General features: G+C 44.9%; 2 protein-coding genes across 5 annotated transcripts; one reads left to right on the plus strand and one right to left on the minus strand.

Moving 5' to 3' along the window:
• Nucleotides 1–385: 385 nt before the first annotated feature.
• On the plus strand, nt 386–23,200 carry si:dkeyp-121d2.7 (zinc finger protein 169). Of its 4 annotated transcripts, none has more exons than XM_061686698.1 (6): nt 386–668; nt 7,550–7,923; nt 15,257–15,519; nt 16,741–16,852; nt 21,247–22,194; nt 23,034–23,200. In XM_061686698.1, the coding sequence occupies exons 2-6, from the start codon at nt 7,632–7,634 to the stop codon at nt 23,153–23,155; spliced, it is 1,737 nt and encodes a 578-aa protein (XP_061542682.1). In that variant the 5' UTR covers nt 386–668; nt 7,550–7,631; the 3' UTR covers nt 23,156–23,200. The 4 variants fall into 4 exon arrangements, with proteins under 4 accessions (XP_061542682.1, XP_061542681.1, XP_061542683.1 ...); XM_061686697.1 differs by having other exon boundaries at nt 7,605–7,923; XM_061686699.1 differs by having other exon boundaries at nt 387–668; nt 7,605–7,923; nt 15,260–15,519; nt 23,034–23,199.
• An 86-nt stretch (nt 23,201–23,286) lies between these two features.
• On the minus strand, nt 23,287–27,258 carry LOC133408172 (endonuclease domain-containing 1 protein-like). The gene is made up of 2 exons (XM_061686703.1): nt 25,386–27,258; nt 23,287–24,060 (listed from the first exon to the last, which is right to left on the minus strand). The coding sequence occupies exons 1-2, from the start codon at nt 25,671–25,673 to the stop codon at nt 23,455–23,457; spliced, it is 894 nt and encodes a 297-aa protein (XP_061542687.1). The 5' UTR covers nt 25,674–27,258; the 3' UTR covers nt 23,287–23,454.
• Nucleotides 27,259–27,316: the final 58 nt, after the last annotated feature.

Raw genomic sequence — 27,316 nt, forward strand, 5'->3', positions numbered from 1 at the left:
ACAGTTAGCGACAAATGATGTGAGAATGACAAAATACAATCAAAAGTAACTGTTCAATGTGAGTTTTAAATCCCACGAGATCTGGCTTTGACTGAAAACGTTTGCCACATCTCCGAACAGAAAATGATTGAAGCATCCGCTCTGATCGCTACTTTGCCACATCAAATATGGCGGGGATGTCGACGTTAGAATCAGGCCCAACGGGGTTTCTGGGTACTACTATCTATAGGCCAGAGGACGTGACGGCTTTTTACCCCTTTTGTTTTAAGAGCGCTCCACGGCCGTTCTGGATTGCACGTTATCTAGATAATATTAACAAACAAAGCAGCGAGATTATTATTTCTAGAAACTCGACTTTAGCGCTCACATCGACAAGAATATTGACTCCAAATCAATGTTTTTCGTGCTCGTAGCGCGACTGCTCTTGTCTGTACGTTATGTGACTTTACCGAGCATGCGCAGTGTCACCAAGCATCATTCGGCAGCGTTGAGGGAGCCGAGGGGGAAAAAAAGAGTCGCGGTGGGAAGCAGCAGAGAAGTTCGATGGCGCTTTCCTTTGTCGCCGTCTTCCTTTGCTTTCGAATTGGGCTCGGCCTGCGTCTAGATCGTTGAGCCCAAGCGGCCTTTCTGCGATTTTCAAGGAGTCACCACAGGCATCTAAACATACGGTGAGTATTTAAAGGCAAATTAGCCTGCTGGCGAATGCGACCGCCCCGTAACGTTATGCGGAGGTTGCAGCGCCTCAGTTTCAGCATGATCCCGTTTCCATTCGAATGCATGACTCCAGAATGCTCTGTTTTGACATTTACTTAACATTTATGAGCCGTTTGGCTCCAACAATAGTCTGGGAATTTAAATGAATGAGAGGAATAACGACATAGTCACGCGTCATGGGCAACATTTGTATTTGCGACGCATAGACCACGTTTGCTGTTGTGTCGTGTATGTTTATATATATATATATATATATATATATATATAATATATATATATATATATATATAAATATATAAACACACACACACACTCGTGGACAATGTTGTTGGTTCCTCTCTGTTAATGAAGCAAGAACCCACAGTGGTCACAGAAATAGCTTGAATCTGACAAAAGTAATAATGAATACAAATGTATTGAAAATTAACCAAATGAAAACCGGACATTGGTTTTGAAATGTGGTTCAATAAAAATATTTTAAAAAAAAACAACAACAAAAACACACAAACTCAAGAAACAGGCCTGCACAAAAGTGGTGGTACCCTTAAAATATATTGTTGCACAACATTTTGAGGCAATCACCGCAATGAAACAATTTTTGTAACTTTCAGTGAGAATTCTGCACCTTTCAGCGGGTATTTTAGCCCACTCTTCATGAGCAAACTGCTCCAGTGTTCTCAGGTTTGAATGGTGCCTTCTCCAGATGGTGTGTTTCAGCTCCTTCCAGAGATGTTCAATAGGATTTAGATCAGGGGTCATAGAAGGCCACTTCAGGATAGTCCAATGTTTTGCTCTTAGGCATTCCTAGGTGTTTTTAACTGTGCATTTTGGACCATTATCCTGTTGCAAGACCTATGACCTGGGACTGAAACCAAGCTTTCTTACACTGGGCAGCACATTTCTCTCGAGAATACCTTAATAGTCTTGAGATAACATCGTACCCTCTACAAGATGTAGCGAAGCAGCCCCAGAACATGACAGAGCCCCATCCATGTTTCACAGTTGAGAGAGTGTTCTTTTCTTGCTGTGTTTCATTGTTGTGTCTGTGAACATAGTCGACGTGCCTTGCCAAAAAATGTACTTTTTTCTCATCTGTCCTTAAGACGTTCTCCCAGAAGCTTTGTGACTTGTCAAACTTGCAGTTTGGCAAATTCCAGTCTCGCTTTTTTATGATTTCTTTTCAACAGTGGTGTCCTCCTTGGTCTTCTCCCATGAAGTCGACGTTGGCTCAAACAACGACGGATGGTGCGATCTGACTCTGATGTACCTTGACCTTGGAGTTCATCTTTATTTTCTTTGGAGGGTGCTCTGGGCTCTTTTGTTACCATTCGTATTAGCAGTCTTTTCAATTTGTCATCAATTTTCCTCCTTTCAGCCATGTCCAGGGAGCTTGGCTCGAGTCCCGTGGATCTTCAATTTCTGAATAATATGTGCAACTAGTAGTCACGGGAACGTCAAGCTGCTTGGAGATGGTCTTGTAGCCTTTAACGTGCTTGTCTATAATTTTCTTTCAAATCTAAAAGAACTCTCCTTCGCTTCCTCTGGTCCATGTTTACTGTGGTATATAGCATGTCACCCAACCGCACAGTGATTATTTGTCACACTTTAAATAGGCCAACTGACTGTTTACAAGTCTGAAGACACATGTGATGCAAATTAGAGGACGCTTCGCTTGAACATGTCTAAGGTCAAATTATTTTCAATCTTTTCTAGTCGTACCATCATTTCTGTCCAGGCCTGTTTCATGAGTTTTTAAAATGTATTTTTTAATTTTATTTTTTTAAATACTTCTGTTGAACCACAATTCAAAAGCAATGTCTGTTTTTCACTGGTTGATTTTAGTTATTTTTTAAATTTATCGTTTGTCAGATTCTAGTTATTTCTGTGACCACTGTGGGATTTTCTTTCATTAACAGAGGGTTACCAAGAATTTTGTGTGTGTAGATATTTGCAAAAAGGTGACTGAAAGGAAATTACTCAAACGAAATGTGAAAAAGTATTGGTCCCCTTCTCAAATTCTTGTATTTTTGCATAGTTTCTAGGGTTGGGAATCTCTGGCACGAGGCCGATTCGATACATATCTAGATACACAGGTAGCGATTCGATTAAAGAAACGATAGCTTTACGGGTGGAATGATTCGATACAATTCGATTCAGTATGGGAGCGATACGATTCTCGAGATTGATTCGGTGCAGAAAATCTTTTTCCACCGGTGCTAATCATAAAGAACCTTGACTTAACCCAATTCTATATCAGCACATTTTCTAACCTTATTTTCAAACTTGCAGTGTAAAAGACCACTTAACCCTGAGCAGTGTTGTTTTATGGCACTGTAAAAATAAAAATTATATGTAATTTTATTTAAATATCAAATTAATTATTTCAATAGACCACAACAATTAATTTGGAAGATTTTCTCCACAAACTGCACAAAAAATATTTAAACAGCCATGCTGGTCTCTCACACCGTGCCATTCAAGCTAGGACCGCCACTGCACACACACACACACACACGCGCACACACACACACACACACACACACTGGTTTTTCTTTAAATTAAATTTTATAAAAAAATTTTGCTGCTTGTTGAGTGCTGACTGACTTTTTGAACTTTTAAGTCGTGATGACTGGCTTAGTTTAAGTGGCGATTGTTGTGTCGTATTGGGGATGTTCCTGGCTGTGTGTCCTCTTGGAAGTTTCTTTTTTAGGGTCGCACAGTACCAACACGAACATATAATGCGAGGACTCGAGAAGAAGCATTAGTTTGCTGAGTTACATTTCAAGGAAATTGCTGAGATGTACCTACCTTTGTCATATTGTCTGCATGTTTACAATCTGCGGCGTACATTTCGCCGGTGATGACAGCGGACTTGAGATAAAGTACATAATGTGGCGTTGCATTCAATGTTTGCAATTTCTGGGGGAACGATACTTTGCTATCGCCGTGACCATGAAAGTAGCCTAACTACTAATAAGCTATTTGATGTTGAAATAGTGACGCTACAGAGAAATGTAGTTAAGCTAGTAGTGTTGCTAGTATCCACCACTGCTGCGTTTGGTTGTAAACATAACATTATCTGCGGAGCACAGTGCGAGACCTCTCGCGCTTGTTTTACGAGATGAAAACCATAAAGCCCCCAGGCAACCGATTCCTAGCCTTGCGATATCTGGTCCGCAGCCCGACAATCGACGTATCTACGGATTCCTGGCGGATTTCGTGTCGATGAGGGAGTCTGCTCCTGATCGAGTCGTATCTCTCGCATTTACGAACGGCTATCCGGTCGCATCGGTTTATCAGAATCAGAATCATCTTTATTTGCCAAGTATGTCCAAAAAACGCACAAGGAATTTGTCTCCGGTAGTTGGAGCCGCTCTAGTACAACAACAGACAGTCAATTGACAGAGAACACTTTTGAGACATAAAGACATTGACAAAAAACAGTCACTGAACTATAAAGGGTTGCTAGTTATCTGGTAATGGCGGTACATTTAAAAAATACAATTTTTTTTTTTACAATTGTGCAAAAAGATGCAGAGCAGTTCGAAACACTTATTGCAATAGTCCGCTGCAATGACCATTGTGCAAACGGCGCCGAGACTTCAAGCGAGTAGTGCGATAATCTGGGAGAAGGTTGATTGTGCAAATGTTGCAGATACTCCTCAATCAGTGTGCAAATGGTGCAGATGCTACTCTGGCATGAGTGGCCAGTATTGGTCAACAACAGACTACTACGGTGAGTGCACGAGTAATGTAGAATTGGCCCCACAGAAATGTGACAACAAACTCAAGTCAAAAAAATTGCCAGCATGTTGTAATGGAATTGTAGGTTAGGTGTTTAAGAAGTTGATCGCAAGAGGGAAGAAGCTGTTGGAATGTCTGCTAGTTCTAGTTTGCATTGATCGGTAGCGCCTAGCTGAGGGAAGGCGCTGGAAGAGCCGGTGACGGGGATGTGGAGGGTCCGAGAGGATTTTGCACGCTCTTGTCTTAGTTCTGGCAGTGTCCAAGTCCTCAAGGTTGGGTAGGGGGGTACCGACAATCCTTTCAGCAGTTTTGATTGTCCGTTGCAGTCGGAGTTTGTCCTTTTTTGTAGCAGCGCCAAACCAGACTGTGATGGAAGAACACAGGACTGATTCGATGTCCGCTGTGTAGAACTGCTTGTTCCCAACCCTAATAGTTTTCCCACTTTGTTTAAGATCATCAAACAAATGTAGTAAATATCAGACAAATATAATCCAAGTGAATTTAGAATTCTGTTTTTAAATGATTTAATTTATTAAGGGAAAAAATTATTCAAAGTTACCTGGCCCTGTGTGAAAAAGTAATTACCCCCCTTGTTAAATCAGAACTTAATTGTGGCGAATCAGAATTTTTGGTTCATTTTCACTGATCACTTCCAAACCTGATTAGCTCCAGACCTGTTAAATCAAGAAATCCTTTAAACGAATCTGTCCCAACAAAATCAAGTCAGACAAAAGAGCTGAAAATGCTGGAAGAAAATCACACGGTCCAAAGAAATTCCAGAACAGTCTTTAAATAAAGTACAACCCCAATTCCAATGAAGTTGGGACGCTGTGTTAAACATAAATAAAAACAGAATACATCCATCCATCCATCCATTTTCTGAGCGCGCTTCTCCTCACTAGGGTCGCGGGCGTGCTGGAGCCTATCCCAGCTGTCATCGGGCAGGAGGCGGGGTACACCCTGAACTGGTTGCCAGCCAATCGCAGAAACAGAATACAATGATTTGCAAATCATGTTCAACCTATATTTAATCGAATACACTACAAAGACAAGATATTTAATGTTCAAACTGATAAACTTTATTGTTTTTGGCAAATAATCCTTAACTTAAAATGTTATGGCTGCAACACGTTCCAAAAAGGCTGGGACAGGTGGCAAAAAAGACTGAGAAAGTTGAGGAATGCTCATCAAACACTTTTTTTGGAACATCCCACAGGTGAACAGGCTAATTGGGAACAGATGGGTGCCATGATTGGGTATAAAAGGAGCTTCACAAGCAAAGATGGGGCGAGGTTCACCTCTTTGTGAACAAGTGCGTGAGACAATATTAGAACAGTTTAAGACAATGTTCCTCAATGTACAATTGCAAGGAATTCAGGGATTTCATCATCTACGGGCCATAATATCATCAAAAGGTTCAGAGAATCTGGAGAAATCAGTGCATGTAAGCGACAAGGCCGAAAACCAACATTTAATGCACGTGACCTTCGATCCCTCAGGCGGCACAAAACCGACATCAATGTGTCAAGGATATCACCACATGGGCTCAGGAACACTTCAGAAAACCAATGTCAGTAAATACAGTTCGGTGCTACATCTGTAACTGCAACTTGAAACTCTACTATGCAAAGCAAAAGCCATTTATCAACAACACCCAGAAACGCCACCGGCTTCTCTGGGCCCGAGCTCATCTAAGATGGACTGACGCAAAGTGGAAAAGTGTTCTGTGGTCCGACGAGTCCGCATTTCAAATTGTTTGTGGAAATTGTGGACGTCGTGTCCTCCGGGCCAAAGAGGAAAAGAATCATCCGGAATGTTATGGACGCAAAGTTCAAAAGCCAGCATCTCTGATGGTATGGGGCTGTGTTAGTGCCAATGGGTAACTTCTGTGAAGGCACCATTAATGCTGAAAGGTACATACAGGTTTTGGAGAAACATATGCTGCCATCCAAGCAACGCCTTTTTCATGGACGCCCCTGCTTATTTCAGCAAGACAATGCCAAACAACATTCTGCACGTGTTACAACGGCGTGGCTTCGTAGTAAAAGAGTGCGGGTACTAGACTGGCCTGCCTGCAGTCCAGACCTGTCTCCCATTGAAAATGTGTGGCCCATTATGAAGCGTAAAATACGACAATGGAGACCCCTGACGGTTGAACAGCTGAAGCTGTACGTCAAGCAAGAATGGGAAAGAATTCCACCTACAAAGCTGCAACAATTGGTGTCCTCAGTTCCCAAACGTTTATTGAATGTTGTTAAAAGAAAAGGTGATGTAACACAGTGGTAAACATGACCCTGTCCCAGCTTTTTTTGGAATGTGTTGCAGCCATAAAATTCCAATTTAATGATTATTTGCTGAAAACAATAAAGTTTATCAGTTAGAACATTCAATATCTTGTCTTTGTAGTGTATTAAATTAAATATAGTTTGAACATGATTTGGAAATCAGTGTATTCTGTTTTTATTTATGTTTAACACATCGTCCCAACTTCATTGCAATTGGGGTTGTAATTGACATCTATCGATTTGTGACCTCAAGCTGAGTGCACTTGGGTTCTGCAGCAGGATAATGATCCAACACACACCAGCAAGTCAACTTGTGAATGGCTTAAAAAACAAAATTAAGGTTTTGGAGTGGCCTAGTCAAAGTCCAGACTTGAATCAGTTTGAAATGCAGTGGCATGACCTTGGAAAGGCCGTTCATGCTTGAAAACCCTCCGTTTTTGCTGAATTCAAACAATTCTGCAAGGAGGAGTGAGCCAAAATATCTCCATTAGAGATGTGAAAGACTCGTTGCTAAAATGTTTGATTTCCGTTGTTGCTGCTGATGATTGCCCAACCAGTTATTAGGTTTAGGGGGCCATTACTTTTCCACACAGGGCCAGGTAACTTTGAGTTTTTTTTTTTGCCCTTAATAAATGAAATCACTGTTTAAAATCAGCATGCTATGTCCACTTGGGCTATATTTGTCTATTTACCTTTGTTTGATAATCTTAAACATTACAAGTGGGGAAACTGTGCAAAAATACAATAATTTGAGGAGGGGGCCAATAAATTTTCACGGCATTGTAATTGTTTTTTCACTGTTCGAGGCATGGCTCAGTCTTTGGTTAGCACTACCATGGTAACAAACATCATGATGTCCAGCTCCCGTTCGGACCGGTCCCCGCGACGATGGAGGAATCGGTGACCACATTCGAGACACATTTGACAGCCATTATGGACAGCCTCATCCGGGCATCTGTGTGCGAGATCACCAAATTGTTCCAGGAGACAGTGGCCGACTACCTGGTGGAACTTTCCCTAAACCGTAAGGAGAATGACGCTCTTAAGCTGCGCCTGAGGCTCACCGAGAACAAGCTGAGGACAGAACGCATGTACGGCGTGGGCTGGGCCGCCAGCCGCCGCAATGCCGGACCAACGGCCGAGGAGGGAGGACGTCACAAACGAAAAGTTGAGACGGACCGTAAGTGGAAGTGATGCTTTCTCAGCGGGTGTTATTATACGATATTACAATTATACAATTGTTATTGTTTAAATGTGAGAAACGTGGATGTTGCTGCATAAGTAGCAGGGCCCTGACCGATTAATCGGCCGGCCGATTTTATCTGCTAATATAAGACTTTTTTTGGGGCAAAAATGGCCACATTTTTGCGTTTTTGTTGTTGTTTTTCACACCAACCCATTACAACATAAGACAAAGGTAATGGAAATCAAGCAAATGACAATACAGGAACTAGAGTAAAAAACACAGCCGCAATGCACAAAACAATCAGCGTAAGTGCACACACAAAATAATTGGCTCCCGTTTCAGTGTAACTGTCTCTATGCACATCATATCCTGTATTTAAAATGCAACTGTCAAAGATGACTTGTTTTGACATCTGAGAAAGGCCTCTGGCTTTTATTTTGAACTCATTACGTCATGGCAAAGAAAATAAGGGAGTAGAAGCTATGTGATTTAATGTTAAAGGGCATCATGCCTCGTGTGTTGCGAGTAACTTCACTCATTATCCATGCATGCATTTTCAGTACCACTTTTCCTCACGAGGGTCGTAGGTGTGCTGGAGCCTATCCCAGCTATCTTTGGGCGGGAGAGAGGCAGGGTACACCCTGAACTGGTCGTCAGCCAATCGCAGGGCACATATAAACAAACAACCATTCACTCTCACACCTACGGGCAGTTCAGAGTCTTCAATGAAACTATCATGAATGTTTTTGGGATGGGGATGTGGGAGGAAACCGGTGTACCTGGAGAAAACCCACGCAGGCACGGGCAGAACATGCAAATTCCACACAGGCAAGGCCGGATTTGAACCTGGATCCTCAAAACTGTGAGGTAGAAGTGCTAACCAGTCATACACCGTGCCGCCTTCACTCGTTATGTTGCTTATATACTGCATACATTTTTTTACCTAAATCAGGGATGCCTAAACTTCTTCCTCCGAGGGCCGCATAATTTATTAAAAATGCTAAAATCAATTTATGTCACAGTTTTCTGTTAAAGGATGTTAAGTTCACAGTGGGACTTTCCAAGATTTTTGGGTGGCCAGGGGCCCTGCATCCCTGCCCTGATGAGCCCGCCGAATCCCAGCACCACATTCAGAACAAAAACGAGCAGTCTACAGTAAACTGACCATTGTTAAAACACTTACTTAAAGATCATTAATGTGATAGGTTCACAAATCGGACCGTGACATGGAGCAGAGTGAAGGTGATCATTTTTGCTTCTAAAAGTGATATAGCTTTATTCGCCACAGCGTGAAGAAGACAATTTGTTACTATTTTAGTTGAAAATAATGTATTTGCATATTTTGTACAGTATGTCAAATCAATTTTATTATTAGTAGTGGTACCATCAACCACATCCCCGCCCCACACACACCTTGTTTGTCAATATACACACACACCTCTCATGCTGCCCACGTCCACTTTTTAACAAAAAAAAAAAATTAAACCAGCATTGCGGGCCGTGTGAAATGTCTTTATTAGTACATACTGTGGGCTCCTGAAAAATGGACGGTGGGCTGCAAATTACCATAGCTTGGGACACCCCTGACCTAAATCTAAAGATAAATTCATCCATCTTTTTGTACTTGAAAGTACCTCTCTGTTGTAAAATGAATCAGATGCTGAAGAACTAAGTATTGTAAAACAGTCAACGGCTCTGTCTTGTAATTCATATTTGTCGCTGGGACCAAAATAAGTTATTTTATTCATTCTATATTTTTAAATGAATCGGCTTAAAAAAAAAAAAAAAAAAAAATCCATATCGGTTGGGCCCGAAAAAGAAGGCAAGTTGTACCAAGAGACACTTGTTTTGTTGCAAACCATCTGGCAGGAGCACATCACTCCCTCCCTCTCCTTTCTGCACGTTGAAGTCCCCACTTGGCTCTGTGTGTGCGCTGACACACACTTCCTCCTTTTCTTTTTCCTACGTGTCTTAAACTCTTTTGCCTTCTCCCTGTCTTCCACCGCCCTCTTTTTCCTCTCTCCTGTTCTTTGAGAAACCATGCTCCCCTCCCTCCTCTTCCTCACATCCTCTGCCGCTCTCCTCGCTCCCCTCTCTCTCTCTCTCTCTCCACCTCCCCAGTCTTCCTCTCCTGTGCTTTGATCCTCTTACTCCCTCTATCATCAGCCTATGCCTCCTCCTCCCGCTCTCCTCCTCTCTGTGCCTCCCTCTTTGTTCTCCTCCATCCCACGCACCTTCTACTTTTCTTTAACACTTTTCTTTCCTCTCTCTCCCCCTCTTATTTCTCCTGTACTTTGACACACCATTTCTCAATTTCTCCATCCCTCCTCCTTTCCTCATTCCCTGCCTCCTCCTCCCTTTGTCTTCTCTCCATTCTCTCTCCCTTGTGCTTTGACACTTCCTTTGCCTCAATTCTCCTCTTGTTTCTTATCCCTCTGTGCTCCACCTCTCCCATCTTTATTTCTCCCTCCCCCTCTTCCTCAGCCTCCTCCGCCTTATACCTCCCTCGCTCTTTGAAGCTCCTCCTCCTGCCCTCCCTTCATTGCTCCGCTCCCTCCCCCACCGCCTTCACTACGCTGCCCCTCCCCTCCTCCCTTCTAGCCAGCCCCCGCCTCCTCCTGTGCCCTTCGCTCGTTCGTCACCTCCCGCGCGCTCCTTTTCCACTACTCCTCCACCACCACTACTGCTGCTGCAATTAAGCGTTCTCTCCACTTCGTGTACTTCCTGTCCTTCCCTCTCTCGCTCTACATCTCTTCGATTCACTTATATAACAAGCAGATTCAACATTGAAAAGCTAAGTTTGAGTATCCTGAATTAATATTGTAGATAGCAGCAACAGCTTTCTGACTAGTCGTAATTACATTTTGAATAGTTGGAATTTCCATTCAGGATATCTAACGTAATTGTTACTTGTCGAAACAACAATGATATCTGTAATTCAAGTTTTACCTTATCAAAACAGAATTACAGGTATCTGTAACATCATTTTGCCTAGGACAAATTACTTTCCTTTTGCTATTTACGGTGCCATGAAAAATTATTGGCCCTTTTCTCACATTCTTAGGTTTACATAGTTTCCCCACTTTAATGGTTCAGATCCATCCATCCATTTTCTGTACCGTTTATCCTCACGAGGGTCGCAGGATGCTGGATCTTATTCCAGCTAACTTCGGGCGAGAGGCAGGGTACATCCTGAACTGGTCGCCAGCCAATCGCAGGGCACATATAAACAAACAACCATTCGCACTCACATTTACACCTATGGGCAATTTGGAATCTTAAATTAACCTACCATGCATGTTTTTGGGATGTGGGAGGAAACCGGAGTGCCCGGAGAAAACCCACGCAGGCGCGGGGAGAACATGCAATCTCCACACAGGTAGGGCTGGGACTTGAACCCCGGTCCTCAGAACTGTGAGGCAGATGTGCAAACCAGTCGTCCCCCATGTTTAAGATCATCAAGCAAATATAAATATCACACAAATATAACCCAAGTTTTAAATGATTTCATTTATTAAGGGGAAAAAAAAAAAAAGATCTAAAAAAAGCTGCAACAAAATGGCACGATCCAAAGAAGTTCTAGAACAGTCGAGAAACAAAGTCATTGACATCAGTCTGGAAAGGGTTACAAAAGCCATTTCTAAAACTTTAGGATTCCAGCGAACCCTCGGGAGAGACATTATCCTCACATGGAGAAAACATGGAACTGTGGTGAACCTTCCCAGGAATGGCCGACCTACAAAGATTAACTCAAGGGAACAGCAATGACTCATCCAGGAGGCCACAAAGGAACTCAGAGTTTTTCGTGTCAGAAAAATTGCCTTTTTGGGGAACATTTTTGTGTAGTAATGCCTACCGAAAATCTGGTGAAAATTGCATTCCAATTAGAGCAAAATAGTATAACTTCATTATTTCTCAACATATCTCCTCGACCCTTTCATTTGGTCTGCTACTCTGGGAAGCCCTTCTCCAATTGGCTGACAGGTTTCAATTGAAAATTTCCACCAATACACTCGTACGCACCAAAATGCCGAGGGGTTCTCCAAGTCAACATGTCAAAACGACCTTAACGTTTCAAACGCCATCACCTGCCCTAAAAACTTGACTTAAATAGGGCAAATGGAATGTTACTCGGCGGCACGGTGGACGACTGGTTAGAGCGTCAGCCTCACAGTTCTGAGGACCCTGGTTCAAGCCCCGGCCCCGCCTGTGTGGAGTTTGCATGTTCTCCCCGTGCCTGTGTGGGTTTTCTCCGGGCACTCCGCTTTCCTCCCACATCCCAAAAACATGCATAAATTGGGCGGCACGGTGGCCGACTGGTTAGAGCGTCAGCCTCACAGTTCTGAGGTGCGGGGTTCAATCCCCGTCCCCGCCTGTGTGGAGTTTGCATGTTCTCCCCGTGCCTGCGTGGGTTTTCTCCGGGCACTCCGGTTTCCTCCCACATCCCAAAAACATGCATTAATTGGCGACTCTAAATTGCCCGTAGGCATGACTGTGAGTGCGAATGGTTGTTTCTTTCTATGTGCCCTGTGATTGGCTGGCGACCAGTTCGGGGTGTACCCCGCCTCCTGCCCGATGGCAGCTGGGATGGGCTCCAGCGCGCCCGCGACCCTTGTGAGGAGAAGCGGCTCAGAAAATGGATGGATGGATGCATGAATTGGAGACTCGAAATTGCCCGTAGGTGTGGCTGTGAGTGCGAATGGTTGTTTGTTTGTATGTGCCCTGCGATTGGCTGGCAACCAGTTCAGGGTGTACCCCGCCTCCTGCCCGATGACAGGTGGGATAGGCTACAGCACCCCCGCAACCCTCGTGAAGAGAAGCGGCTCAGAAAATGGATGGCTGGATGGATGGAATGTTATTAGTGAGAACAGCAGTGTGGACAGTATAATAGGGTATGTCCTTTGGTAATCAATTGTTTTCTTATGGATGGATTTTAGAGGCGTTTTAAGTGCTTATTATGTTTGGTTTTTTTTTATTTTATTTTTTTTTTATAAGAAACTTCCTTCCACAAAGATGGCGGCCACGATTGCTCGTTAGATATGTGCAGCATAATTTCGCCAGTTAAAACTTGACTATAATGCCAAAAGTATTTGCTCACTTGCCTTGACTCACATATGATTTAAGTGATATTCCATTCTAAATCCATAAGGTTTAATATGATGTTGGTCTACCCTTTACAGCTGTAACAGCTTCAACTAATGCGGGAAGGCTTTCAGCAAGGTTTAGCAGTGAGTTTATGGGAATTTGTCACACACTGTTAGACAAGAAGGCCTGGCTCACCTTCCACTCGAAATCAACCCAAAGGTGTTCTATCGGGTTGAGGGCAGGACCTTGTGCAGGCCAGTCAAGTTCATCCGTACCAAATTCTCTCATCCATGTCTTTATGGACCTTGCTTTGTGCACTGGTGCACAGACATGTTGGAACAGGAAGGGGTAATCCCCAAACTGTTTTACTGTCCAAAATCTCTTGGTATGCTGAGGCATTGTTTCTTTTACTGGAGCTCAGGGCTAATATTTTGGGCATTTCCAACTTTGTGGAAACAGTTTGCAGATGGCCCCCTCCTGTTCCAACTTGTCTGTCAATCCAGTGTTAGGAAAGTTCATTTTCTATGCAAACTAGTTCATAGTTGATTATTCAAAATTTTGAACTAAGTTTACCATTCCAAAAATGAACTAGTTCATAGTTCTTTTTTCCCCCTCAATATTTTCCTGATGGGCTGTTCCCCTTAAAATACTGGCATTTTATTTTCCGATTGTTGCCACCCATTCAGTCCACACCAGTAGCCAGCTGCAGCTTTCACCCTACAATCTCAAAAACATGAGGAAAGATGTGTTGCTTGAATGGACTTTTTAAAAATGAGTAATTAAAACAAAAATAGGAGTATTGGCTTTAATGTGCAAACAAAAAGATGCAACACAGTACGACAAGAACGATGGTGAAAGGACATTGATAACTTTGGATTCCTCGCAGCTCTGGTTGACTCTATTAACAAAATATTTTATTTATTACAAAATAAATTCCACATCATGACAGTGTGATCGTACAAAGTTTTAACTGAAGAATTTTACAGTAGGCCTAATCAATTTTTACAATTATGTACTGTATTATAAAAGAACCACCAAAGAACACATTCTCTCCCATTTACAAAGTGTCCCTGAACGCACCTCACGTTCTCACACAGAGAGACGTGGCTGTGCGGCCACGTGCCTGCCATGAACGGCGGCCGTGGCCGCACTGAATCGGTTGCCAAATCCAGTGTTTATCCGCTGACATACGAAGGCTCGTATATAGTGTGTTCAAATGGCTTTGTCCTTGAAGTCCCTAACAAAACCTGACACTCCTGAATGAAAATTAACTTTCGTTCGAAAACCGTTCTTTGTCGCCAGTTACGTTCATCAGGCAGAAATGAATTCAGGTCATGTTCGCTCAAAATATGAACTCGTTCAGGTGCATGTTCAGGTACAACACTGTGTACATCAGTGCACAAATCAAGGTTCATAGGGACACGGATGAAAGCGTTCGATGGAGATAAACTTGACTGGCTTGCACAATCCTGAACTCAACGCTATAGAAGGCTATAGAGCCAGGCCTTCTCGTCCAACATCAGTGTATAATCTCACAAATGGTTCTAAATTCCCATAAACGCACTCCTAAACCTTGTGGACAACCTTTCCAGAAGAGATTAAGCTGTTATAGCTGCAAAGGGTGGACCATATTAAACCCTATAGATTAAGAATGGGATGTCACTTAAATTTATATCTGAGTCAAGGCAGGTGGACGAATACTTTTGGTAATATAGTGTATCTGAAAAGGGATATGTAGATACAGGTGTTGATTAAGGGGAAATAAAGATGTTATACTGGAATTATGATGACGAGACGGAATCAAATTTGAGATATCTAAAAGTGGAGATGCAGACATCTACAATTCCACTGAATTATGGATACCTGTAATGAGAAACGGCGTACATTTACTGTTAATGGCAAAAGTGACATTTATCTTAGGGGAAATGAGGTTGTAGATACCGAACATGCCATTTGTGGATAGGAAGAATGCAGTTTCACATACCTCAAATGTTCTTTTTGATTGGGTAAAACTGAATAACAGATATCTGCAACACATATCCAGTGTAGCGGTTACATGGTAAGGCTTACACTCGGCACTACAATCCCCTCATCTTCCTCCTTCAGTCTTACCACCCCACCTTCTTTTCTCCTTCATCAGTCTCTCCTGGCTTACCATTCATATCCTCCCACTCATGCTCCCTCCTCCTCCTCACATTGCGCTGTCTATCCTTCCTGTCGTTATGTCTTCTTTTCTCCTCAGCAGGCAAGTCAAAGAAGGGCCCTGCAGCAGCCTATCGAAGAGGCTGGCCTGGAGGCGTGTGGGAGGAAGGCGGAGGAGGTGGCAGCGAAGGAGGAACAGCAGCAGTGGTAATGACAGCAGGACAAGGAGGGAAAGATTCCAGGCAGATGTACCTTGTCCAGCTCCCCAGGGGTGAAAAGGATGAGGAAGGCATGGTGTGCGATGAGGAAGGGGAGGGCAGCCTCAGCGGTGAGGGGGAGGAGACGACCAGCATCAAAGAGGAGGTGAGGGAGTAAAAGAAATCAGCACAGCAACACTGCTTCGCAGCTCCACACAAAATAAGGCGCAACAAGAGTTTTGATTGCGGTCAGATAGCTGCGGCCGTGTAGTTGACAAATGGAGGACCAGTGACTTGATATCAGAGGTGGCAGCTCTCCACATCACAGGAGCACGGAGCTTTTATGTCCAAATAAAAAGGCGGCAGAGTGTCTGTGCAAAAAGCATTCAAAGCATAATATGCCAATTGTCTTACAATAGAGCCATTTCCAAATACTTTTTTCCCCTTAAGCTAGCTGCACACCAAGCGATGGAATTGAATAAATCAGTTGTTCGCCGCTTGTCTGCAACTAGTTTGGCTTGTGAGTCCAAATGTCGATTTGCAAGTGAATGGCGGAACAAGAGTACTGGTGTCACATTACCAAAATTCTGAAGTCGTTACTGCACCTGCACAAAATACCTCGATTCCGGTACTGAAATGAGAACAATGGCAAAAATCTAAAACATCAGTCAAAAAAAGAGACAGTGGAATGAAAATTGATGAAACAACACAGTATTCTTGTGTTTGACTGCATTTGATTTCTTCCATTGTAATTATTTTGGTCTTCTTCCATTTGAAGACCAAAAGAAACGCTAAAAACCATCAGTGCAAGCAACCGTTTACCTTGTTAGCTGTTGCAATGTTGTCATAGACGTATTTTATTGTTTCACTCACCCAATTGACTGAGAGTTGACTTGACTGAAGCTCCGCGCGGCGTAGGCTGAGGCTCGGAGCGCGTCAGACGCGACACATCGTGAAAGCCTCCTTTGCTCAATATAATCTTATTCCGTTGTGTTGCACTGAGGCGACTGGTTATTCATTTTAACAAAGTTAAGACGCACTTTTGTTCGCCGCCACCGCCGTTGGGCACAAGCACGTCATAGTTGCGCGTTCTTCTAAGTTGCTTTTCGCCACTTCTTCTTCGCGGCTGGAGGACTAGGCTTTGAAACTGGGAACCGAAATGTTTACATTTGCACGGTTCCGGGAGAACCGGAACGTTAGTCCTGGTTCCATTCGGTTCTCGATGCCCAACACTAGACATCACCCATATAGTTACCTTATCGCAGAATGCTGTGCGAAAGCTGGCGCTGCGACTGTAATGATGACAAGCACTATAGAAAATGGAAGAATCAACTCCAAATGCTTCTGTTTGATGTTGCTTGGAAAACCTCTGTGCTTCTCCATGCAGTTTCCTCAAATCGAGGGATATCAACCGGCTTCTCTCAGGCTAATCAAGGAGGCTCTGAAGATGGACCGGCCAAACCACAACTTCTGCAATAATTCCAGAGCCCAAAGTGAAGGTAAACGAGCTCTGCATACTGACATACAGCATTATGACGACTCGCACGTAATAATGATTTTTGACACAAGAGATGTATGTATACACTAATCACGAAACGTAATGCATATTGGGCTTTTGGGTGAAATTTCAGGATAAACCTGAAGGACACTATAACCGTTACAGGCGAATGTAATTTGACCTCTAAACTTATGAATGGACATGTCCAACTGTTCAATGTTTCACTACTTTTTTGTCAAGCTCTCGAACAAGGAGCTGAATTGCAAAATCCGTAACAGCTGTTGACTATATTGTGCAAATGGTCATTGTGTTGCGGTTAGTTGGTGTAGACTTTACTTTGTTCCGCCTAGAAATTCTGTCCATAAAAGTTATGAACAGAATCGGTGACAAAGGGCAGCCTTGGCGGTGTCCAACCCTCACCGGAAACGAGTCCGACTTACTGCCGGATATGCGGACCAAACTCTGACTCTGATCGTACAGGGACCGAACAGCCCGTATCAGGGGGTTCGGTACCCCATACTCCCGAAACCCCCCCCCACAGGACCCCCCGAGGGACACGGTCGAACGCCTTCTCCATGTCCACAAAACACATGTAGACTGGTTGGGCGAACTCCCATGCACCCTCGAGGACCCTGCCAAGGGTGTAGAGCTGATCCACTGTTCCACGGCCAGGACGAAAACCACACTGCTCCTCCTGAATCTGAGATTCGACTTCCCGACGGACCCTCCTCTCCAGCACCCCTGAATAGACCTTACCAGGGAGGCTGAGGAGTGTGATCCCCCTGTAGTTGGAACACACCCTCCGGTCCCCCGTCTTAAAAAGGGGGACCACCACCCCAGTCTGTCAATCCAGAGGCACTGTCCCCGATGGCCACGCGATGTTGCAGAGGCGTGTCAACCAGGACAGTCCTACAACATCCAGAGCCTTGTGGAACTCCGGGCGAATCTCATCCACCCCTGGGGCCTTGCCACCGAGGAGCTTTTTAACCACCTCGGTGACCTCAACACCAGAGACAGGAGAGCCCGCCTCAGAGAACCCAGACTCTGCTCCCTCATGGGAAGGCGTGTCGGTGGAATTGAGGAGGTCTTCGAAGTATTCTCCCCACAACATCCCGAGTCGAGGTCAGCAGAGCCCCATCCCCACCATACACAGTGTTGGTGGTGCACTGCTTCCCCCTCCTGAGACGCCGGATGGTGGACCAGAATTTCCTCGAAGCCGTCCGGAAGTCTTTCTTCATGGCCTCACCGAATTCCTCCCATGCCCGAATTTTTGCTTCAGTGACCACCAAAGCTGCATTCCGCTTGGCCAGCCGGTACCCATCAGCTGCCTCAGGAGTCCCACAGGTCAAAAAGGCCCAATAAGACTCCTTCTTCAGCTTGACGGCATCCCTCACTGTTGGTGTCCACCAACGGGTTCGGGGATTGTCGCCACGACCACACAGCTCCGGTCGACCGCCTCAGCAATGGAGGCGCGGAACGTTGTCCACTCGGACTCGATGTCCTCGCCTCCTCCGGAACATGAGCAAAGTTCTGTCGGAGGTGGGAGTTGAAACTCCTTCTGAGAGGGGATTTGGCCAGACGTTCCCAGCAGACCCTCACAATACGTTTGGGCCTGCCACGTCGGACCGGCATCTTCCCCCACCATCGGAGCCAACTCACCACCAGGTGGTGATCAGTTGACAGCTCCGCCCCTCTCTTCACCCGAATGTCCAAGACATGCGGCCGCAAGTCCGATGACACGACCACAAAGTCGATCGAACTGCGACCTAGGGTGTCCTGGTGCCAAGTGCACCTGTGGACACCCTTATGCTTGAACATGGTGTTCGTTATGGACAATCCGTGATGAGCACAGAAGTCAAATAACAGAACACCGCTCGGGTTCTGATCGGGGGGGCCGTTCCTCCCAATCACGCCCTTCCAGGTCTCACTGTCATTGCCCACGTGAGCAGAACGATGGAGTCCCCAGTGGGAGTGCTCTCCAGCACCCCCTCCAAGGACTCCAAAAAGTGTGGGTAATCTGAACTGCTGTTTGGTGCATAGGCACAAACAACAGTCAGGACCCGTCCCCCCACCCGAAGGCGGAGGGAGGCTACCCTCTCATCCACCGGGGTGAACCCCAACGTACAGGAGCCGAGCCAGGGAGCAATAAGTATACCCACACCTGCCCGGCGCCTCTCACCGTGGACAACTCCAGAGTGGAAGAGAGTCCAACCCCTCTCAAGAGGACTGGTCCTCTCAAGAGGACTGGTCCTCTCAAGAGGACCAAGCTGTGCATGGAGGCGAGTCCGACTATATCTAGTCGGAACTTCTCGACCTCACACACCAGCTCGGGCTCCTTCCATGCCAGAGCGGTGACATTCCACATCCCTAGAGCCAGCTTCTGTAGCCGGGGATCGGGTCACCAAGGTCCCCGCCTTCGGCCGCCGCCCAGCTCGCACTGCACCCGACCCCTATGGCCCCTCCCACAGGTGGTGAGTCCATGGGAAGGGGGACCTATGTTACCCTTTCGGTCTGTGCCCGGCCGGGCCCCATGGGCGCAGGCTCGGCCACCAGGCGCTCGCCTTCGAGCCCCACTCCTGGCCTGGCTCCAGAGGGGGGCCCCGGTGACCCGCGTCCGGGCAAGGGAAACCGGAATCCATTAATTGTACTCGTCATAGGGGTTTTTGGAGCCGTGCTTTGTCTGGTCCCTCACCTAGGACCCGTTTGCCATGGGTGACCCTGCCAGGGGCATAAAGCCCCAGACAACTTAGCTCCTAGGATCATTGGGACACACAAACCCCTATCAAACTAGATCTATATATATTTTTAATTCAATTAATCAATGGCGTATTGAATTCTAAAAACGTTTTGGACAGTCCTGATAATGTCTGCATGTGTTACTCCACCGTTTGTGTCCATATAGCCATAGCTTAAACTGTTTTAATATTGCGACACCAATGCTATTTGTTAGCTCCTCTATGTTTTGCAATGTGTGATGGCATTCAGCAACGGACATTTCTAAGACAGTTGTGTGCTTGTTTTAAATACACAAGGTGTGATTCTTTGTTTTATGTTTAGTTTGACAGTAAACTCCAACTTGGAGTGGCATTAAACAGTTTGAACCCTCTTTTGTGAAGAATTGTTCACTAACTACCAAACTGCTGCTTGTTGTAGAGCATAGGCATTCTATATGGGGGACATGTCCCCCGTACTTTTTCAGAGGTTTTGGTCCCCTACAGTTTTTTACCGTCCAATGTAAAACGATAATAAATGGAGACTCGACAAGCACTAAGACCACACGGAAACCCCCCGCCAATTACAACAGTGCATTGGCTGGGCCAATCACGTCGCTTATATACTTTAACCACTGAGTCACTGATGTTAGATTATCACTTTTCCCCACCGGCCAAGAGTAGAACACGTTTGCGTGTGTGAGCGCAATGCCACGTCCTCCTAAGAAAGGCAAGTTTCCAGATCCCTGTAGAAAAATCTCTGACATGTTCGTGAGACAGCCGCCACCGCCTCGTAATGTTCCCTGCGGTCCTGAGTCCGCTGTGACTGAGAAACAGGTGGATGGGCAGCAAAGAAGGAAACAAGGGGAAACAAAATTTCGAAGCAGTGAGCACATGAACAGGCACTCATGTCTGTAAAATATCCGGCTATGACCTTTTTGTATTTAAAAGCATCTAGTCAAGTGCCTCTCCAACTTTTTACCCCAATACCCCGTGAAAAAATACTTGGCCCTCCAGGTACCACCATAATGGCCAATATTAAAATACAGTGGCGTAAAACGAGGCACTGGTTTTATTCCCATAAAGTGTATTTAATATTGTAAATCACTGTAACATTATGCATGGTTGGAACACTGTGCTTAAAAATAGAAAACAAAAACTGTACTTAGTAATTCAATTAAGATGTGTTGCACATAAAGGTTAAATGCTAATTGTACCTAAATAAATGGCCAAAAATACCCCCCCCCCCCCAAGTTCACTGCCACGTAATGAAATTTTAATCGCAAGTCAAAGCAAAAAAACGTCCTGATGACTACTTGTACAGTGGCTGAAATAAGTATTTAACACGTCAACATTTTTAAAAGTCTTAAATACCAGTTGGCGTGTTCAATACCTTTTCCCTGTCATTTCACATTATTACACACACATTAATTTCTGATCTTATTTCTTCTACTTTCTTTGTATGTATAGATTACTTGGGTTGATCCCAACATCTGGTGAGAATTTCATGTCAATAGTACCTTTGGAAATATATTTAGTGAGAAGAATGGTGACGTGTTAAATACTTATTTCAGCCGCTGTATCTCAAAGCTTGTAAGTCAGATCACTCTTATCGCAAGGCACCATTGCATTATGAATCTGGTGGTAGTGTCTTTTCACATTCCTCTCAACTTTTTCACCTCAGGAGACCTGTTAGATCATCCCCCGAGCGTCACCGCCACCAAGAAAGAGAACGACGACTGGGATGGGGGCACAGTGGAGCAATCAGCCGGCGGTATGACCGTGGACGAGCTGAGGGGATTGGAGTCCGCACTGAGGGCCGAGAGAGGCCGCGAGCAGGCCGCTATAACGGTCTCCCAGCCCCCTCCGACGGAGGCGGTTTTAGGCGGCAAGATCGGCTTGCCTCCCAAGTACATCGGACTGGACGGCATGGAGCAGGAAGAAGATGCAGAGTCACAGCCGCCCACGTTGCAGCGAGAGGAGCATATAGGAAGAGGGCTTTTGAAGGACCATGTGAAGGGCCACGTGAGGCCGGGGAGGTTCAGGTCAGGCAGGTCCAGGAAGATGAGAGAGAGCGACTCTGCTCTTAGTGGAGAGGATGGAGCGGAGCAGGGGGAGTCTGAGCACCTGCACCCGTCCGCGGCGGGAAGCGCGGGCGAGAGTGGAGGCGAGGAGGACGCTGCTGCCGACCTGCTCCACTTCTGCCCTCAGTGTGGGGGCGGCTTCACTACAGAGGCTGAGATGGAGGAGCACCCCTGCCCACTAGGTGGCGCCCATTTACAGAACAGTGGCGGAGAGGAGAGCGTGTTCCCTTGTGCCCACTGCGGTAATACATTCAGCCACGCATGGGCGCTCAAGAACCACGAATGCGCCTGCGCCGCCGAGAGGCCTCACTGCTGCGAGATTTGCGGCAAGCGCTTCACGCACTCGCGTTCCCTAGAGCGGCATCATCTGGTGCACACGGGCGAGAGGCCGCACCAATGCCCGTTGTGCGGGCGTAGCTTCAGCCGCCTCGGGAACCTGGAGCGGCACCAGAGAATCCACACGGGAGAACGACCGTACGGGTGCGATGCGTGCGGAAAGCGCTTCAGTCGAGTGGAATATTTAAAGAGACACCAGCTGATTCACAACGGTGAGAAGGCCTCAGTGCAGTGTTCTTCATGTGGGGTGCACGTACGCGACGTGGAACAGCTGAAAAGCCACCAGTGTTTTTAGACACTTGCGTGGAAAGAGCGGCTTTTTAACTAAATATGGTAGAATTTAGTTGACTAACGTGTCTGGTATTTTCTCAGTAGTTTGCAGTTTCAAAATGCTGACAAGATGATCATTAACTGACTTAAAGGAACCTAAGTGGCTATAAGCTAGATGGCAATCTGTCATTTAACTGAACCTATTCCCATTTGTATAAAGCCTGTACTTATTTATAAGTGACAATGATACATTTTTATGTTTGTATTAATGACTCCCTTGCAAGAGGACAGCATTTTTTCCCCCATGAGAGGAATGGCTGTATTTTGTATATTTGTCTATGGTCTTCATTAAGAAATAAACATTTAAGTCCATCGGAACACACTTCTCTTATATACAATTACGATATATACATCCATCCATCCATTTTCTGAGCCGCTTCTCCTCACTAGGGTCGCGGGCGTGCTGGAGCCTATCCCAGCTGTCATCGGGCAGGAGGCGGGGTACACCCTGAACCGGTTGCCAGCCAATCGCAGGGCACATACAAACAAACAACCATTCGCACTCACATTCACACCTACGGGCAATTTAGAGTCTCCAATGCTTGCATGTTTTTGGGATGTGGGAGGAAACCGGAGTGCCCGGAGAGAACATGAAAACTCCACACAGGCAGGGCCGGGGATTGAACCCCGCACCTCAGAACTGTGAGGCTGACGCTCTAACCAGTCGGCCACCGTGCCGCCACGATATATACAGTATATATCTCTTACACCACTTGTTCAGGATTGCGCAGGAGCTGGGGCCAGCTGGAATACTGTACACCCTGGACTGGTCGCGAGACAACCATTTACACACTTACTGAGTGGGAACTGAACACACTGCCTGCACAGAAGTCAGGTGAGTAAATCACCACCATCAGTGACCTTAACTAAATACATTACACAGTACGAATGGTTAACCATTTTAAGACTAAACACAGTTGCTAGTGAAAAATTAATAGGAATAGGGGGGAGGGGGGGGGGAAACACTTGGCCAGTTGCAGTTTAGATTTATTGTAAGATCAAAAATATACGAATTGCAATTTTCAGTCATGTTACATTCAAAAAATATTGGGATAAGCAATTCAGAACAGAATGATGAATTTGATTACATTATTGATTAAAGATAGTAACCAAAAAAAAACAGTTGATTACAGTATGCATAGTTACTGACACTGGCCGTCAAACAAACTGATGGACATGGCCAGCCTTTGTGCCAGGATGCTCTCCAGGGTTTCCAGGGGCATCTTCCTCACATCGTAGCCCCGCAGCGAGAGCCTCGCTTTGGGGTTCACTGGCACAATCTCCTCGCCGCTGTCACAATCGTTTCTGCCAACAGCGGCATACGTTGGAAACAGCGGCCGCACATCCCGAGGGAGCTTGGCCTTATAGGATGGACAGCAGTAGGCGGACCACATGTACTCAGGAATAGACACCCTGTTCCTGATCCAGCGAGTGCCATTTGCATAAGGCATGGCCCCTGTGATCACATACATGGGGCCTTCACAGAAGGCCTTGAACTTCCTTAGCACTTGTTTCTCCAAGGAATTCCAGGGACCCGAATTGGAGCCCGCCCTCTGAGGGACAATATTGGTCAGGGTGAACGTGGCCACACGGTCTTCTCTTGTCTTCTGGTGCATGCTGGGATTTAGATGGCCCTTGGTGTAGTTGGAATTCTTGTAATCCTGAAGCACTGCTTGACTTTCTATCACATTCTGATCCGCTGGTGTGTCGAATGGTTCCATTTCCGGGCCAGCGTGGGAAAATGTCAACTGAATAACAGAGAATAGTGCATTTTATTTTAGTTATATGGGGAAAATAACAATTCATAAATTGCCATAAAATTAAATGGTAATTCAAACTCATTACAGGCCTCGCTTGAGTGGAATTTACATATTCTCCCTGTGCCTGTGTGGGTTTTCTCTGGGTACTGTGGTTTCCTCCCACATCCCAATAACACGCATGGTAGATTAATTGAAGACTCTAAATTGCCCGTAGGTGTGAATGTGAGTGCTAATGGTTGTTTGTTTATATGTGCCCTGTGATTGGCTGCAGATCGGTCCAGGGTGTACCCCGCCCCTTCCCCAGAGTCAGCTGGGATAGGCTGCTCCAGCACGCCCGCGACCCTCGTGAGGATAAGCAGTACGGAAAATGAATGGATGGATGGATTACAAATTATTTTTAAAAACTTTTTAATTACAAGTAGATTTATGATAAAGTCAATTTAAAAACTATTTTCCCCCCTCATCTATGAATGATCTGGCCCTTTTGGAAATCAAATGTGGCCATTTCAAAATGTGGCCCTTCAGCAAACAAGTCTGCTCACCCCTGCACTGCAGTGTTGTAGTGACCGAGCCCTGCCGCTTAAAGTGGAAATCTGCGAATAATTGATGCACCAACTAAAAAGGTTTATAATTGCAAATCAAAGCACTACTTTTGTCTAAATTAAACACCTCAAGTAACCAATAGGCCCGAAGATGGCAGCAAAGCAATACTTTTGTTTCAAGGTTTAGGGTGAAGCTCCTCAATTCACACCAACATAGTTCCTTGGCACCAAAATGCTGGCAAAGCACAACTCATTTCCAAATGAAACTCCTCAACTAACTTCAACATAGTTTCTTGGCATGAATGTGCCTCAAGAAGGCAGAAAAGCATTGCTTGTTTAAATGAAGTTCCTCAACTCACTTCAACATAGTACCTTGGCACCAAAGCAATAACCTGCGCACAAGTTTTTCAGCGAATAAGGGAGGTGAGGTTACAAAAAAAAAAAAAGTCAGTTAATCGGTGAATTTGCGAATGGCGGCATGAAAATGTGGGAGTTCACTGAACAATGAAATCCAGTACTTGAGCTGTATCAAAAATGAGGTCATGCTCACTTTGGACTGACACTGTCCGAGAGTTATAACATGTTTTCTTACTGTATCTATAAAACTATGACGCATCACTGACCAGACTGAGATGTATTTCTAATATTACAATAAACAATGGCTCTCGTCAGACATCACTTTATTATATCTATAAATATATGGCTCAATTCTAAATTACATACTGTACACATTACATAGTGTTCAACAGTGTTCGGTGAAATGTTTCTTACCTGTGGCTCATACATCCAGCTGGAATTGGGACGTTTCCCATCCGAAGAGCTGATTATGTACGCCGAATACAAAGGCGTGCGATGCTGACGGTGGTAAAAGCTGGCAAATCGGTACTGGTTTTCAAAGCGCTGGCATATGGGCTGGTGTCCCGCCGCGTTTAGAACCTTTGGTGGCGTTTTCTTATAAAAGAAATCACGGCACTTGGAGAAGTCCTGGTCGAGCTCTCCGAGGACTCGACGGTCAAACCTGCTAAGGAGCAGCAAGAAAGCTACAATGGAGGAACACATGTTGCGTGAATGAGATGTACTGCACAATGTCTGATAGGTAGAGACACTTCAAGGTTGTCGGGGTTTCCTTTATATGCAGACAGCAGGAACCCTGTGGGTGACAGTTTCAACTCAGCCCCGCAACCCTGGTTTGCAAAATTCCCCTCTTGACCAGCAGTCACCGTGTCTTCTGGGAACTACAGAACATCCTTACTGCCTCATCTTCAAATGACCTTGCCAATCTGTCCTTTAAAAAAAATCTAATGTAGCCCTTGAGCACAGATAATTTGATGTTACTTCTCCTGCACAAAACGTCATTCTGTTGGCTGAATGACGTATAAATCAAATGTTAGCCTAATCTTTTTTTGGTAAGTATTTATATTCATATACATTTTGGTCTGCAAATCAATGACAACAATATGTGAATACAATCGTGTTAAATAAACGTGTTCAAAATGAAACAATTATTTATTTTATTAATACATTTCTGTTAGTATGAATAAAATCTTAGTGAGGTACTGTTGTTCATCAAATAGTGCATCAAATAGTTATGCATTATACCTTCCACATTCACTCGTGCATCAATTGCTTATCTTTCCTTTGCTGAGAGTGTTGATGGTGAATTAACATATCAGGGCTCCATTGACGATGTCTTTTGGTTGTAGCTTTGCACGCTTATATTTGAAGCGTATGAGATTTTTATCTACATTTGAAAGAGGCCTGATTCTGATAACGATATCAGAATCCAAGAGTATGTTTCTATTCAAGATGCCATGATAAATATCCCAATTGTGCCACTTCGACATTATAAGATCGGAATCAACAGCGCCTCCGCAGGTTGCAACCAAGTACTGTTGTGCAAATTACGATTCTACATCCACATATACATATCCCCAGTCCAGAATTAGTCCCCTTTGGTGGTGGCCTGAGTTTATAGTATCTTCTATCCATCTGGGTGCGTGAGGCAACTGTCACATTCATGACAGAACTTTCTTTGTCCCATCTTGTTGAAGTTCTTTGACTCTCCAGATTACATTTAGTCATCAAACCTTCCCTTATCGTGGGAACAAGACAACATTTTCTTGAACATGTTACAGCACTGTCTGTTTCCTCTTCTGTAATTTCTGGGGAAATCCTCTCTTTCTGACACTATTTTTCCCATTTGACTTGTGAATTTCTGCATTATTTGAAGGACATGGGGGAACCATTTGGGAAATCACAGCGAAAGGACGGACTCCCCGTGTTGTGCCACACGGGCAGTGTTGGGGAGAACTGATTACATCGACCAGATTATGTAATCTAATTACAAAATGTATGCACTTGTACTCCATTACATTACTGGGAGAAAATGTGTAATTAAATTAGAGTTGCTTTTGGAAATTACATTTGGAAAAATAGCTGCAAAAGCTCAATTGTTTTTTTTCCCCATATCGTTTCTCCCTTCTAAAATGGAGGCTTGTGTATTGGCTCTCTGTGACATCTGTGACAAATGTGACATCGAAGTGCCAGCTTGTGGTGCAATACACACGATATTGACAAAAGTATTCGCTCACTTGCCTTAACTCAGATATGAATTTAAGTGACACCCCTTTCTTAATCCATAGGGTTTAATATGACATCGGTTCACCCTCTGCAGATGCAACATCTTAAACTCTTCTGGGAAG

The sequence above is a fragment of the Phycodurus eques genome, chromosome 9 (assembly GCF_024500275.1).
Source record: "Phycodurus eques isolate BA_2022a chromosome 9, UOR_Pequ_1.1, whole genome shotgun sequence".
Taxonomy (NCBI): Eukaryota; Metazoa; Chordata; class Actinopteri; order Syngnathiformes; family Syngnathidae; genus Phycodurus; species Phycodurus eques.

Excerpts from the sequence above, each read along its gene's own strand:
- LOC133408172 (XM_061686703.1), bottom strand. The coding sequence starts at position 25,673 with ATGTGTTCCTCCATTGTAGCTTTCTTGCTGCTCCTTAGCAGGTTTGAC. Across the intron at positions 24,061-25,385 it reads GCTGGATGTATGAGCCACAG|TTGACATTTTCCCACGCTGG; the intron begins GTAAGAAACATT and ends TCTGTTATTCAG.
- si:dkeyp-121d2.7 (XM_061686698.1), top strand. The coding sequence starts at position 7,632 with ATGGAGGAATCGGTGACCACATTCGAGACACATTTGACAGCCATTATG. Across the intron at positions 7,924-15,256 it reads ACGAAAAGTTGAGACGGACC|CAGGCAAGTCAAAGAAGGGC; the intron begins GTAAGTGGAAGT and ends TTTTCTCCTCAG. Across the intron at positions 22,195-23,033 it reads ACACCAGCTGATTCACAACG|GATTGCGCAGGAGCTGGGGC; the intron begins GTGAGAAGGCCT and ends CCACTTGTTCAG.